This window comes from Urocitellus parryii, chromosome 2, assembly GCF_045843805.1.
Source record: "Urocitellus parryii isolate mUroPar1 chromosome 2, mUroPar1.hap1, whole genome shotgun sequence".
Lineage (NCBI taxonomy): Eukaryota > Metazoa > Chordata > Mammalia > Rodentia > Sciuridae > Urocitellus > Urocitellus parryii.
Genome location: NC_135532.1, coordinates 168,191,921 through 168,207,312, shown reverse-complemented (window position 1 = coordinate 168,207,312; position 15,392 = coordinate 168,191,921). Strand labels below are relative to the sequence as shown.

General features: G+C 42.3%; 1 protein-coding gene across 1 annotated transcript in view; it reads left to right on the top strand.

Moving 5' to 3' along the window:
• Nucleotides 1–438: 438 nt before the first annotated feature.
• The window catches only part of Fstl1 (follistatin like 1), a 52,543-nt gene continuing 37,589 nt past the window's right edge, over nucleotides 439–15,392 (top strand). The window contains exons 1-2 of the mRNA XM_026394606.2: nucleotides 439–553; nucleotides 698–754. Coding sequence (XP_026250391.2) covers nucleotides 551–553; nucleotides 698–754 — 60 coding nt within the window. The 5' untranslated portion in view covers nucleotides 439–550. The remainder of the gene's footprint in view (nucleotides 554–697; nucleotides 755–15,392) is intronic.

Here is a 15,392-nt window from a genome sequence, read left to right as displayed (position 1 = left end):
GGCTGCAGGGCATCTTCTCCCCGGGGGTTCCAGTCCCTGCCTAGACCCGTGCCTCCAGCGGTACCGCCCACCTGGCCACCTCGGCAGCTCACGCAGCGGGCTGCTGCAGGCCAGCCGCCCCTCCCGGGGGAGGGGTTTTGGCTCTCCTCGCTCCCCCTCCACCCCGCACCCTCTTCCCCTCTCGGCCTTTGTTGCAGCGTCCCTCGGGACAGCCCCCAGTGCCTTCGCTTCAGCGTCCTGGGGGTCGGAGGGATGCCTGGCGAAGGGCCGTGCGGTGAGAGGGGTTTAGGCTGAGCCAGGACGCACGAGGGCTCCCCGCAGCTGGGGACGAGGGAAGGGAGGGGAGCTGGAGCCGCGGGGCCCGCTGCTGCAGAAGTGGGAGGAGAATGGGAGGAGCTGGGGGGCAGGCAGTCGGGGAAGGAGGGGTCTTAAGGGGCGGCGAGCCCAGGTCGAATTTCCTCGGAGGCTGCTGATCCGCGAAGCTCCCACCTTCGCTTTGAGCTCCTTGCTGCCGTTCTGTCCCGCGCCCTCCGGAGCCCCGGACCGGACCATGGTGAGCACGGAGTGCGGTGGCTCGACCCCTCCGGGCGGCCTGGGGTGCCCGGGCGGAGGGGACGAGCCTGCGGGACCTGAAGAAGTTTCCCGGGTCGGCGCGGGGCCCGGCGCCTTCAGTCTCGCTCTCTTCTCTCTTCCTCAGATGTGGAAACATTGGCTTGCGCTCGCGTTCGTGGCCGTCGCCTGGGTCCACGCCGAGGTAGGTGAGGGGTCCCGGAGGTCGGAACGCGGGCCCCAGGCCAAGGGGCTCTGCGCGCCTGGCGGCCGGCGTGCGTCCTGGGATGCTCGCGGGGTGGGACTGGGAGTTTCCACACTTGCGGTGGAGTGGGGTGGGGTGAGGCTCCGGGGGCGCTCGGAGCAGAAATGCTACTCGCCAAACTTCAGTCTTAAAATCAGGATAAGTTTGGGCCATAAGCGAGAGCCCCACCGCGCCTAATATGGAGGGAGGGTGGGGTGGGGGAGAGAGCACGACTGGGCGGACTGGGACCGACACGGCGACAGCAGCAGTCGAGTTCAAAAAGGCGCCCTGAGTTCTTCCCTTCACTTTAGAGGAAATTAAGAATAGTTCAGGACTTTTCCTTTCCAAGTCTGTCTTCCCCGGGGGTGGGGGTCGGGGAATCAAAAGATTCCTCTTTGGGGGCAAAATAAATTTCTCTTTCTTCTTTATAAAGTGAGATTATGATTCCCTGAAAATTTATTATTTTCTTTTCAAAGTGCCCTGGGATTTTTTTTTGTTGTTGTTATCTAGGCCATATAAGGGCATTTAAAAAATCTAAATTATTCTTTAAACTCAACATTGCGCAAGTGTGAGAGATCCATGGCTCTGCCCTTTGGGGGCTCTGCGTTTCCAGTTAAGGCATTTCAGCTTTTTTTTTTTTTTTTTCCTGGTAATGTTTTCTTTTCAACTCCAGTGACCTTCCTGAGACACTACAAACAAACCAACAACCCTTCGCTCACAAGCCCCTCCATTAACTCAAAGGTTTATGGACAGAAAATAAACAATTCTAAATTCCCTGGGCTCTAGTCTCCAGAAAAGTGAGGTCAGAAACTAAACATTTGATAATTATGGCAGGAAATGTGGAAGGAATTAAAAAGCATGAGGGAGAAGAAATGGAATGCACATTACAAAAGAAATAGCTCCCTGGTGGGTGGTTTATATTCCCTTTTAGTTTTTTTTCTTCATATTACAGTTTAGCCCCACCCTTAGCATCTCAGCCTGACTCTACCGCAGAATTCATAAATGCATACAAAGTCTTCACGATTTAAAAAAAATACACATTACACTGAAGTCTCACTTAATTCACTAATTATTGGTTGATGTAGAAATACAAGCTGTTTTTACTCCCAATGAAACAAGAATAGCTAATAATTATTAGATACCTACTATGAGTTGTAATAAAATTCCATTTTCATGGTATAGAAAGTGATTCAGGGAAGTTTACCTAATGTATCAGATGCCCTTGACTATTAATGCTAGCAATAGGATTTGAACCCAAGCTCCAGACCCACTTCTAAACATGAAGTCTTAGCATTTACCAAGTATTTTGTATACTAGACATTGGCTGTGTGTATTACTGCATTATTTCTTTTATTTCCCCAAACCCTGTAAGATAGGTTTTGTTATTCCCATTTTACAGAGGAGGGAACATATTTAAGGAGACTTGCCCAAGGTCATATAACTGAGTAGTAAAGAAGAAGGATCTGAACCCAGTTCCCTCTGCCTCTAGAGCCCACCTTCAACTCCTGGCCTGCTTCTCTTCCGTTTCATTTTCTAGAGTTTAAATTTGAGGAATTATCCCTCTTCACTGGTAGATTTAGTCCTGATTAAAAAACACTCCTCCATCCCTTGCTGTAGCCCTCAAAGGACAGCCATAGTTCCATGATGGATGAGGTGAATCCTGGGTTAGTTTTCCAGCAGGCTTAAGAATTGCCAGCTAGTGTGTGAAATGGCTCTGTGAACTGGAATGCAAATACGAGATGTGAGGAAGCTCTGAGTTCAGTCACCACAAGGCTGTGAGGCCCAAGGTCTGGGATCTATTCTAGGCAGCCTGTACTGTACACCCGCCTCCCCACCCCTCTGCAATGCAGAGAAAAGCTTAGCCCTGGGAGGAAGTTCCCCCAGCAGCAATTTCCTGCTGGAAGTAGAAGAGCATCCAGTATTCTCAGAATTCCTGGGCAAAATCTACAGGGAAAGAGGCAAAATGAGAAGTGCTGAGGCATGGAAATCGAAGGAGTTGGTACAGAAAGTTACAGTGAAGAATGAGGGGTTACATTTCATGACTCCAGTTTTTTAAGGATCATTACCTTTTAATCGAGTCAACCTTTGGTGCCTGGCCCTAAAAGCTATATATGGCAAATTTTTAATCCATGTGTTCATAATGTACCTTTAATTATTAATGAAAAGGTAAATTAACCCTCTCCATAGGAGACTTTTACCTCAAATATATTTTAAGAATTATGTCTTGTAGTGAATGTGCTTACAGTAAAATTTTTTTCCCTTTAAGGACATTCAGCAAACACACTCAGGTATGGGATTTATAGACTTATTGGCAAGAATCCATTTTGGTAAACTTTAGATTAGTTAAAATTGTGCAAATGTTGTTCAACTTTTTAAAAATAATATTTAGAAAATAAAGTGAGGGTTCTCATTGCTTTTTGCACCAAGATTTAATGCAAAGATTTAATTCAGCCTTTGAAAAAATAATATATTTATCTACAAATAATGTTTCTATTTGAAGAAGCCAAAGTTGTTGGAGTAATCCTTCAAAATTGGAGGTGTTCCAAGCTTGGGGAAAGGTGACTGACATCGTTGTTAACATCTGGCTATGTAAATTCCATTTGGTTAGATTTGAGAAACTATTAACAGATCACATTAAGAGTTACATTCTTCCCTGTGTTTTCCATTGACTTTTAAAAATCATTTATTTATTTATTTATTTTAGTTGCAGTTGGATACAATACCTTTATTCCATTTATTATTCATTTTTAATGTGGTACTGAGGATTGAACCCAGGGGTGTGCGCGCTAGGCAAGCGCTCTACCACTGAGCCACAATCCCAGCCCCTTCCATCGTCTCTTACTTGGCATTTCCAAGTTGCTTTTTGATTGCTTCCTTTCTTACCTACTCTATCCCCAGCATATTCCTTCAGCCAGCTGCCATCTGAATTCTGCCCCATTCACATGAGCAAACACCAATGTACTCTATAGAGTCCCTGCAAAAAAGACAGTGTTGAGTTTGGCCAGGGCAGGACATGGGGTGGAGACCATGGCAGAGTGAGGGCTTCTATTAGCAACTACACAAAGCCTGTTCATTTTCTCTCTTCTATTCCCTTCCACTGGGTGTGACTACAGTTCCTTGAGAAGTGTTGGAGATGCAGGCATGGAGGGGAGAACCCGGATATTGGTTTGCCTGCTCCATGAGTTGATGATCTCTGTCACTCTAGCATGGCAAGTTGAAGGAGACTCTGTGGCCCAACAAGACCATGAGGAGGACAGCCTTGGCAAGTGCCCAGGTGTTCCCCCACTTGCTGTTAGGGGTGGCCTCTGCTAGCATTGATTCTCAACATTTCAGGTCTAGAAATTCTTTATTGTGAACCATGCATCAAGGGAATAGATTTACAAATCAGATTGCCAATTCCAGTGAGAGATCCACATTTGACCTGGGAACTGTGATTATATTACCTAAGAGAACAGTAAGGAGATGCAATAACAATTACAGGCAGATTAACTTCACTTAGTTCTTGACTGACCCCACTACAATACCATCAGGGTTCTGTCCCTCAGAAGCCACACTTAACTTTCATTTATACCCTATTTGCATATAACTAACCACTAGGGTTTTTTGTTGCTTGATGTGGGAGCTCCTCTACATTCTTAGACTCAGGTAGACCTAGAGTGTAACCTCCATCTACTGACTGCTACTTCTTGAAGCTTCAGCCAGTGTATTTGCTACTAAAATGATCTCTTATTTACCTTTGGCAAATAAAGTTGTTGTAATGCTGAAGACCATCATTGGAAATTGGAATGTTAAAAACAGAGAAGGTATACAACTAAAAAGCAAAAATAGAAGGGCAAGTGCCCAGCAAATCAAGGCCCTGGCCATTGAGAATGTCTTTAGAAGGTGGACATATTGCCAGGCATGGTGGCGCAGGTCTGTAATCCCAGTGACTCAAGAGCTGAGGCAGGATTGCAAGTTTGAGGCTAGCCTCAGCAATTTAGTGAAACCCTAGCTCAAATTTTTGAAAAAGGCTGGGGATGTAGCTCAATGGTGAAGCACCCCTGGGTTAAATCCCCAGTACCTCCACCCTCCAAAAGTGGACATGTTACAATTCCTGTAAACATTTCTGGATTTGGTAACAGAAAGCAGGCTCCAGTTCCCAGTCTCCCAGGAGCAAGTTGGGGAAGAATTGTAAGGGGGAGAAATTAGAGGGTATGGGCTGCGGTGGACATAATGACTCCAGAGGAAATGTCCCAAAGAAGTCTGTTAGGCAGAACAACACATGCTTGCACAAGAACAAAAAGTAAAGGATGAATAACAGTGGTCACATATGAGAATGGTTTCTTTTTCTTAATCGTCTTCAAATAACTGGACATCCAACAGAACATTCCTAGCAGACATAGTGACACTCCTGTACTCCCAGCTACTTAGGAGACTGAGGCTGGAGGATCATTTGAGTGATACCAACCTGGACAACACAATTAGCTTCTGTCTCAAACTAATACCAGATATTATAACACTTAAAAAAATAAAATTAATATAGCTCATTTTGTAAGCCAGATGATTATTGTCCTTGGAGGTCAAATACATACTTTTTCCCAGTGTACATGTTTCTGACCCTGGCTTTGGCAACTGTGCCTTCTCCAAGAGTGAGCCATGAACAGCACCCGTCTTCCCTTCACTTTGCTCATCAGTTAGCGTTTACTGCCACAGGCTGAGAATGCTATGCACACATGTTGCTTACAATCTAGCAGTGGGCCAGGTTCTTTAAATGGTGGCAGCTACTGTGTCTGTTACAAGGATATGGTGAATAAATATCCTTGTAATTCTTGCTGTTACATTAATGTAGAACTTCCCTTGATATTGGAAATTCCTTTACAGTTGTAAAATGGACACAAATCTTTAGGGTGTAGTTTGATGAACTTCTACATCTGCATATACCCAGGTGGTAGCCATCACCCAATCAAAACAGAGGTAGTATTATCTTTATCAGCCCAGTCTCTTGATGTCTCAACACTTAGTCACACTTGGCAAGTTTTTAATCCATGCTTTAGCAATAGTGATCCTTTAATAATTGATGAAAAGGTAACTTAACCCTCTCTATGTGACTTGCAATTTGCATTTTATTTTAAGCATTTAACTTGTAGTTAACCATGCTTATAGTAGAAAATTGTTTTCTTTGTTAGGTACCAGGACAGACAGCAAATAGTTAAATGCAGTCTTCATTGATGCGAATTTGATTTAGTAAACCTTAGGTCAGCTCTGGGGGAGCTCACTTGACTGTTTTGTGAATGGATATGCTAGGGCTACTATAATCTACACTGAGAAACTAAGTTAAGGAAAGAAAGTCAAATCTTTCTATTTGACTGGTTTGCCCTGGTCATTATTACATTTAAGGAGACTGTACATAAGATACTAGTCATGTGATGTATGACAGCAAAAAACTTAGTACTGACTAAATATCCAGTGGGAGAGGGTGAAATAAATCATGGCATAGCCATGCGTGTCACTAAAAGTTGTGTTTACAAAATACTATCTGTAGGGTTGGGATTATTCTTTGCTCTCATCTTTTCTATGTTCTCTTTTTATGGGTATACTTTATTTTCATGTTTTATCAGAAAATAACAACTTTTTATTTAAATAAAAGATTAGAGGGATAAATTCCTCTTAAAAAGAAAGGGATTCACAGAAATTCCCGTATTGTCAAGACACTGAATGAAATATCCAAAGAATAAAACTTCTAAGGATCGTTTTAGGAGAAGGGAGGGAGTGAGGTTTCATAATTAGCCACTATTGGTTCATCCCCCTTCTAGAGAAATGGATCAAGTCCATCAACAGAAGTATTCAATGAACTTATTGGATACTGTAGAAAATAAAAATAAATATCTCCCAATTCTATGACATGGCATAAACATAGCATACACATCAACATTACCTCTCCCTTATTCATGACAGACAGTTCTAATCAATCATGAAGTTCTTTCCTACTGAACCTGGAACAGGTTTGAAAATCATACTCAGTAATGTTTGAGGTAGTTATAAGCAATCAATCAGAGTCTGTCTGTGAAATAAAAGTTTTTTTGCCATTACTGCTGGAAAAATCAATCCAGTTGGACAAACATTGACAAATGTTTAGCCAAAATTAGGATAATTAGAAGGCAGAATTCAGGTCTGTGTGAAACTGACAAAGACAACATGGGGTAATAGGTGATAGAATGCAGATTGGAAATGGATGAAAATCCCAGGAAAACTCTGCTTGCCAGTTTCTGGTCCGAGCTTCTGAGTTCTTTAGATGAATCTGAACACTTTGAATTAAGCCAAAACTTCTAATATTGGCCATCAACAAAAATAGGATAATGAGAATTTTCTTGGCTGTTCCAGTGAAGGTTTGAACAGTCGCTGTTGCTAAGGCTGTAAGAGCTGCTGCTGTCATAGATAACAGCTCTGCATTAGCAGAGTCTGGCAATAACTTGCTAATAGGATGCTTTTGGGTTAGTTGAAATACAAAATATATTCCATAAATTTGCATTATTTTGCTGTGGTTGAAGGATTTTCATGTAATTTCTTAATAGACTTTCTATATCCCCATTTGGAAGCCATCACCATTAAGCTATTCCCAGGATTACGTCTAAATTTATGACCCCTAATGTGTCCCCTGAATAATCCCAGACACTATTTGTGACCAGTCAAGCTGTTGCCAGACAAGTCATAAGATACATGAAAGAAGCTGTGGTCTGTTTCAGGCCCAGATGTGTGTGTGTGTGTGTTTTCACGGGTTATTGGCTTGAGTTGATGTAAGGAGAGAGTCTGTCTTTCTCTACTCCTTGTTGTTTTCCAGATTTAAATCCTGTGTCTGAAGCAATATCTGTCTTTTCCCCAGTCTTTTATTCTACCCACAACAGTCGTTATTAAGTATAATTTATTAATCTCCCACAGAAGCATCTGACGTTATGCAAGTCACTTTTCACGTGTCCTACCACTGGAATATTATGGGGTTAAAGGGCAATAACTTATGGTCCCTGTACTGCAGGAGCTGCTACCACTATAGCTACTGTACAGCTCAAATGGTTCCAGCCATTAAGGAACCAAATCTATGGCTTTGGTAGAAATTACTACTCCATTTTCCTCCTCTTTCTACTGGTTCAGGAAATCCTGAAATGCAGAGGTGGGATGGGTGATCCCTGACTTCTCAAAATTTCTGAGGCTCCACTTGGGCAGCTGGGGCCATTTTCAACCTCCACTTTGTTCACCCCATCAGTATATTCAGTAGGTGGCAGTTTTTTGCATGGGACTTTACCTGAAATTTTATCTGACCCTAGACTCTGGTATTTTTCCCTTACTTTCCATTTTCATGACACGCAAACCTTCCTCTGAGTTCCTTCCTTCATTATCTCGTTCTCACATCTGGATGTCTCAAAAAAAAAAAATTTTTTTTCTGTGCCAGTGTTTGAACCCAGGGTTTTGCACATGCTAGGCAAGTACTCTACCACTGAGCTAAACCCCAGCCCCAAGTCTATCTTTTATATGAACTCTGTTACTGAACATTTTTATTATTAACTGCAATGAATTGTAAAGAATGAAAAAATTCTTGACTTAGAAGTTCTGCTCTTACCCTTTCTGATGTCACCATTTTAAAATCTCCTGACGTCTCTCAGACTTGTCCAGACGTGAGACCTTGTGCAAAGTGACTTATCTTCCATGAGCTCACATTCCTCATCTATAAAATGGGAATGATGCTGTTCTCTGCCTGTCTGTTCAGTTGAGTAATGGAAAGGGCTCCTTGACTGATGGTACATAAATCAACACCAAAAACAAAGTCCTGCTAGAGAGATAAAGTGCCTGTTGCCATTCCCTACTAGGCATCGAGGAAGAGTGTTTTTTGGCTCTATAATGTCAACAAGAAAATTCTTACTTTACACAGAAATATCCATGAGTCATTGCCTCTTATTGTACAGAGTATGCACTGGCTCAGGTTATTACTCCATTTACCTACTTATCCTTGAGAAGATGTAACATGTGATGGTTCAGCACTCTGACCTTGAAGCTAGAGAATCCTTGGGTTTAAATCCTAGTGCTGCTCTCACTGTCCATGCAGTCTTGGGGAAGTTACTTAAAATCTCTGGCCTGTTTCACAATCTATAAAATGGGATTAATACAAAGTATATACCCCACAGATTAGTCATGAGAATCAAATAAGCTGCTTCATGTAAAGCAGTTAAAAGTGAGTTTGGCCCATAGCCTGTTAGCTACTCCCATTCTGTAGCATCTCTACTAATAAGAACTCCAAAAGCCATTGGATGTGGGTGTATGAGAGAGCGAGCCATAGTATATGGAATTCTCCTGCCTCTTTGATTTGCTCTCTCCAGGAGTTTAAGTATCAGTCTCCTTCTTTGTTAATCAAAGTTTTCAACTCTCCAGATATAATTATGTCAAACTTACCATAAGTGGCATATTTGTTGCTCAATTTAAGTTTTGTAGGTTTTCCACATCTGGGACAATGGGACAAAATGGGTTAAAAAGAAAACTGGCATGGTGGCACATACCTGTAATCCCAGCAGCTCACGAATTTAAGGCAGGAGGATCAAAGTTCAAAGCTAGCCTGGGTAATTTAGTAGCCCCTGTCTCAAAATAAGATTTAAAAATACTGATTTTGTTGTTCATGGTAGAGTGCTTGCTTAGCATGGTCCAGGCCCTGGGTGTGATCCCTAGCACCACAAAAATAAAAAAAAATAAATAAAAAGTGGGATATTTATCTCAGGGGACATTTTGATGTTCAATATTTATATAAGAAATGTTTCTTCTACTGAACCAGTCTTTTACTGAAACTTCTATGTAGTGTTTCCTCTATAAGACCACATCTCTGTCCTTCCTCTAGGGAGAGGATTTCACCTCCATTGAGCATCTCCCATAGACCATGGGACAAACGCCAGCATAGGTTCTCCCTGAGGCAGTAAATGAAGGGAAGGAACCAGAATGAAAAGAGGGAGAAAGACAAAAGGAGAGGCATAAAATTTCTCTGGGGTTTTTCCACATAGAGTTCTCTCTCCTGGGTTTCTCCTTACGTGTGGAGGTGACCACCAGAAGTGGTAGATGACCATTTTCATATAGTCTTGCTGTAATCCCCACAGCATGGCCTGTTAGCTGGTAATACGTCTTCAATTTTGGTTTTGGAAAATATGGTCACACAAAGAAACAGGGCCCCTTGTCTCAAAATAAATACCAGCTACTCTTAAAGACAGAGTAGAAAGTATTCTGGAGCAGGCTGGGATTTGTCCCTTCAAGAACCAAGACTGTACCTTCTGCTTTGTATACAAACCTGGAGTCTTAATGGAAAGGCCCTGCCAGGGTGCAGCCAGTCCTGCCTCCAGCCTCTGGTGCCCACACCTCTCATCCCCAGGTCCTGGGTGATTCTCTTTGTTCTCCTCTTCATCTTTCTCCTCTTCCTTGGCTGCCCTTTTCTTTCTCATATTCCTCTTCCTGCCTTTATAGAGAGGTCATCCTGCAGTGTCTGGGCTGCATTAGGAGCTGCCAAAATACCTGTGAACCACCATGTTCACATTTATATAGAGATAGAATTGCACAAAACCTTGACACTCTAGTTTGCATTAATCATCTGGGACAAAGTATATTTTCTCGAGATCCGCTCAGAAGAGCAAAGTGGAAGGTCTCACAGATCTGTTCTCGATCACTGAATTTATGCCAGTGATTTAGTCCTGAGCCTGTCCCCAAGGAGCTTTCAATTCAGTAGGATGCCAGATAGGGACACAGGCTCAGAGTGGTCTAAGTGAACAGTGTGTGAGCACAGAGCTGAGCACAGGAAGTCCTCCCAGAGGAATTGGCTATCAAACTGAGCTCTGAAAAATGACTAGTACTTAGCCAGACAGCAGGTAGAGAGAAAAAGCCATATCTTATTTAATTCTTACAACCCGTTAAGTAGTTATTGCAATCTTAATTTTATCCATGAGGAAATAAATCGTGGCTCAGAGAATTCAATTAGTTACCCCAAATCAACTGCCTAGTAAGTGGCCTACTTAAAATTCCAAGATAAAAGCTCAGTGATTTAGGGCCACTGTACCTTATTTCTGAAAGTGACTTTGAAAATAAACCAAAAACTCTTGCTAGTAACATGGACTCAGCACTGTACTGGCCTTCAAATTTTACATCAGTTGTTAAATGGCTTGAGTGCCGTGATTGAGAGTCAGGCCTGGTCATTCTGGCCGCATGGATGTTGGTCCTCTCCATTTGGACTCACCTTTAGCTACTTCTCTGATGTATACTGGAGAGTAATTGTTATGTCAGAGCATTTGCAACTAATGGTCAGTGACTCAGGGGATGTTTTAAGGCAGTTTCTTTGTTCTTCAGATGTATTCACAACTGTTTCACATTAAATAAGGCCAAATTGCAAAATGGCTCTAAAACTCCAGCCTAATTATTGAAAGAGTGATTGTAGACATTGTTTACTGCACATGTGTACAGTCAGCCCCACTCACTAGTGGAGGGGGTGAGTGGGGCTGACTCTGTCCTGCACTGGGCTCAGCAACCACATGCCCGAGTACAGGGCTTATCTGTCCAATCAGAGGAAAGGAGCCCCTCAAACATTGAGTCATGTGATGCTTGCTGGACTCTAATGACCCTTTCTACAACTGTGTATTTTATAAACTGATGTCATTCATAGTGTTGGGGCTTCCATCAAAACTCTGTTCTTGGGGCTTGGGTTGTGGCTCAGTGGTAGAGCGCTTGCCTAGCCTGTGTGAGACGCTAGGTTCGATTCTCAGCACCACATATAAATAAATAAGATAAATCCATTGATAACTAAAAAATATTTTTTAAAAAAAGAAAGAAAAAAGAAAAAGCCTGCTCTTGGTATTTGTGACTCTTTTTTGTGGATAAGCCAAGATGATACAAATGGAAATTTTAAAATTGTGTTCTTTTGGGCCCACAGTGTGCTACTCTTGGCTGTTGCCCAGCTCAGTCTAGTTTGAGAACTGTGATTCCCCAGGAATGAAGAAAAGAGTTTCCAGCTCCCCTCTGATTTCTGGATTAGCAGAACTTCCCTTAGCACATAACTGAATTCCAGCCCCTGGGAAGAAATGTCTTAGACAGATTGAACCCCCAGCCTGGAGCCTGCCGGAGGTTGTGTCATGTGTTTGCATTAGTTGAACAAAAAGTGAGCAAGCTTTCCGGCCTGGCCTCCCCTCCTCCCTGCTCGCCTCTCTGCTGGGAGAGGCCGGTTAACGTCTAGACAGTGTCTACTTGGCACTGTGCCTTTCTAGCACAATCTGCACAGAGCTGCTGCTCTGACTTTGCCTCTGCTGCTCTGACTTTGATTGCTTCTCCTCACTCATTTTCCTAGTTTTCTTGGTCAACCTTCAACTGTCTCAGAGGACTGGCATGAGGAAGTAGGAGAGGGAATTGATGAGCCTGCCAGGATTCAGCTGCCTTGAGATGTTCAGAGTCAAGAAGCAAGAGCAGTGTTGGCTGATGCCAGGGCTGAGATTAGATCCCTGATGGGAGCTGGCTTAAAACCGTTACTACTTATTGGCCAGAGAAGGACTGGGGCAAATAGCCCAGGGCAGGCAGCAGCACCCCCAGCTACAAGCCTCATGTCATGCCTACTTGGGCAAGTCACCTGATCCTCTGTCTCAAAATAAGGGTTAGAGTGGGTCTGAAACACAGCTTAGAAATCCTGCCCATCTGAAAGAAGGCAGACATTCTAGGCTATATTGTCAGAATATTTTACTTAATGGAATTAGGATATTTGATTAGCTCTTGTCTTAAATTACAGCCTAGGATGTAATAGTTGGAAAGAGAGGCTGGCCCAGGAATGAGAAAACAGAATGAATGAAAGCAGGTGGCCCTTCGGGTTCCTTACTTCCTCTGCGTGTACTGAGTGCAGTATAAACAGTACAGCATGTGGCACCTGAACACCAGGAATCCCAAATGCTGTTTACACTACAGAAAGGAATCACTTGATTTTCCACTTCAAAAGCCAGCTGCACAACACTGGGCAAGATGTGAGGGATGCTGGGTCCCCCTGGGTTGAGTGAAGAGTCTTAAAAAAAAAAAAAAAAAGACAACCCAAAATCCAAAGTGTGCAATTCAAGATTTATTGAACTTATTCAAAAAACAAAAGTTCCTTCCAACTTCAAATGTTCATGTTTTGTTTTTAAAATAATGATGCATTATTGCAAACACCTTACAAAAATAGCTGTCTGAAAATACTGGGTGAACTGTAATTTTGTTTTCTGGAATCCTCCTGGCTTCTTACCATGTTGCTTGACCAGGGTCTCCTACATGGTCTTCTGAACAGGTGTTGATAAAGTTCCTGTCTTGGTCCTCCCCTGGCCCTGATTTCCAAGTCAGTTATAAGCTCTAATTACTATGCATGAGAACTGGTCTTGGCTTCTGATATCCACAGTTTAAATCAAGTAACTTGCTGGGGTGAACTCAGTAAGGAAGCAGAAACCAATACAGATGTTTTAGTCTTGTTGAACTGTTTGGTAGTTGCCTATGCTCCTGTTCCCAAATTCCACTAGATAATCCCAGGGTGCTAAATTGTGCCAACCATTGTTCCTGAATGGGAGTGGGGGGAACCCAGTGTTGCATATGTCTTTCCTAATAAGGGTATTTGTACAGATTAGAATTGATTCAAATTGGCTGTGTCCCAGAGTAGACTCTACCTGTGTGTGCATGTGTACAAGAGAACGTACACACGCACTCACCCACACTGACTTAATCTTCACTGCTTGGAGAACTGGGCCATCTACCTATCTCTTCTCTAGTGGGACGTCCTTCAAGACAAATTCCTAAGGACACTAGTGAGGAGAAGCACATGTATTATTAAATTTCTTTTAACTGTTCTATTTTAATTTAGTTTTGTTTATGTGTGATTTCTGTTAGACTGCCTGGATATCTTCCTAAGTTTAGACAACAGACAAGTACTTATTTTTATGATTTTTAAGTTTGACTGTTAGTGAACTTAAAATGTATATTATTCATTTATTTATTTCTACCTCATTTAAAAAATAAAAACTACGTTTTCCCTCTTAAATCCCATGGTCAGACTCTCTTATTAGTCCTGTAAGGATCAGGCTAATTAAGTATATTTTCAGGAAGAAGGACCAAAGTTTGTGGCATAACATTTGTGACAGAGAAAAGGGAAATGGATGGGGAACTCCAAGACAGTCCTAAGGAATTCCTGATTGCTCTCACAGGGTACTTGGCTCATTGAAACTTTAGTGTGAAATTGGTACATATGGAACTTCTATAGGAGCAGAAATAATCTAATCTAATCTAATCTAATCTAATAAAACAGAAATACAGATAGATGCCCCTCGGAGCACAGACTCAGACATACCCAAGTGCACTTTACTGCCAGAGTCCCAGTCTGGAGGGCCTAGGGTAGCTTCCTGTGGCTTCTTGGTAGCTCAGCCCAATTCACAAAAGCTACTTTGAGATAGAGGCCAGTGTATGCATACCATTCATTTACAAATGGTCAGAATACTGGCTCTCTTCTCTGAGGGCATCTTCACCCTGAATCTTTGCTATATGCTATAATTATGATATTCTAATTGGTGGGATGTTGGCTGCAAACAGAAGCAGAAAATTTGCCTGGTTCTAAGAACCTTTCGGGAATGTGTCCATTTGTGCTTTGCTCCTCTCTCCTCTAGTCTTTCCCCCTTGGTGTTTTCTGTTTTCTTTCCTTTTTTTATCCTATGTGGCCATGGCCTTGACCTTGCCCACAGCTGCATACAGAAAAGCAGATTTCCTGGTTTAGGTATTTAAGGGTAAAGCCTTCATTTTGTGCATTACTTGGTGTCTGCAAGAAGAGTAATTTTCTGAGTATTAAACAGAAGAGTAATTTTCTACTTGGCATCAAAAACTGGATAATGATCAAAGAAAACCCGAGCATGAGCAACACTCCAGGTGTGAGCTCGCTTTGGGTTTCTCAGTTTCCTTTCTTGGAGGATAGGCCTAGGAGAGGAGTGAGACTGGGAAGTGTTGAATAGAGGCCAGTCAAGCCTTTGCTGAAGGTTGAGTATAATACATCCAGTAGTCACTGCAGACTTGTTTCTTAATAAAATTCCCTAAACTACTCATGGGCCATGTTGTTTAAAGGACAGTAACAAAGTTAGCAGCTTTCTCAGAACAGAACAATTGAAAAAGTTTTCATGTTCATTTTCTACCAAGGGATGTGTATAACTTAATCTAGATAAGATATACAAAAGTTGAATTACCATACCACCTATAGGCTGTTGGGTATCAAACTCAAGTATCCAAAGTTGAGGGTTGTTGTTTTGTTTATGCCCCATTTTAGGTGCTTTTCCCCCATTATCTCAATTACATTTTCCCCCCATTTTTGCTGGTACATTATAGTTGTACATACTGACAGGATTTGTTGTTCCATACTTGTACATCTACACGATACATAACATAACTTTATAATTTGGTTTTGGTAATTTTTTAAAATACAAAAATAAAGAAACCATGATGTGATATAAAATCCTCTAGGAACAACCAATGCTTGAGGTTCTTAACCCTACTGTGTTGGTCATTTTACAGCTTAGAACATCTCATTTTCCCTTGAAATTCCCCTTAGACATTTGATCAAACAGAAAGC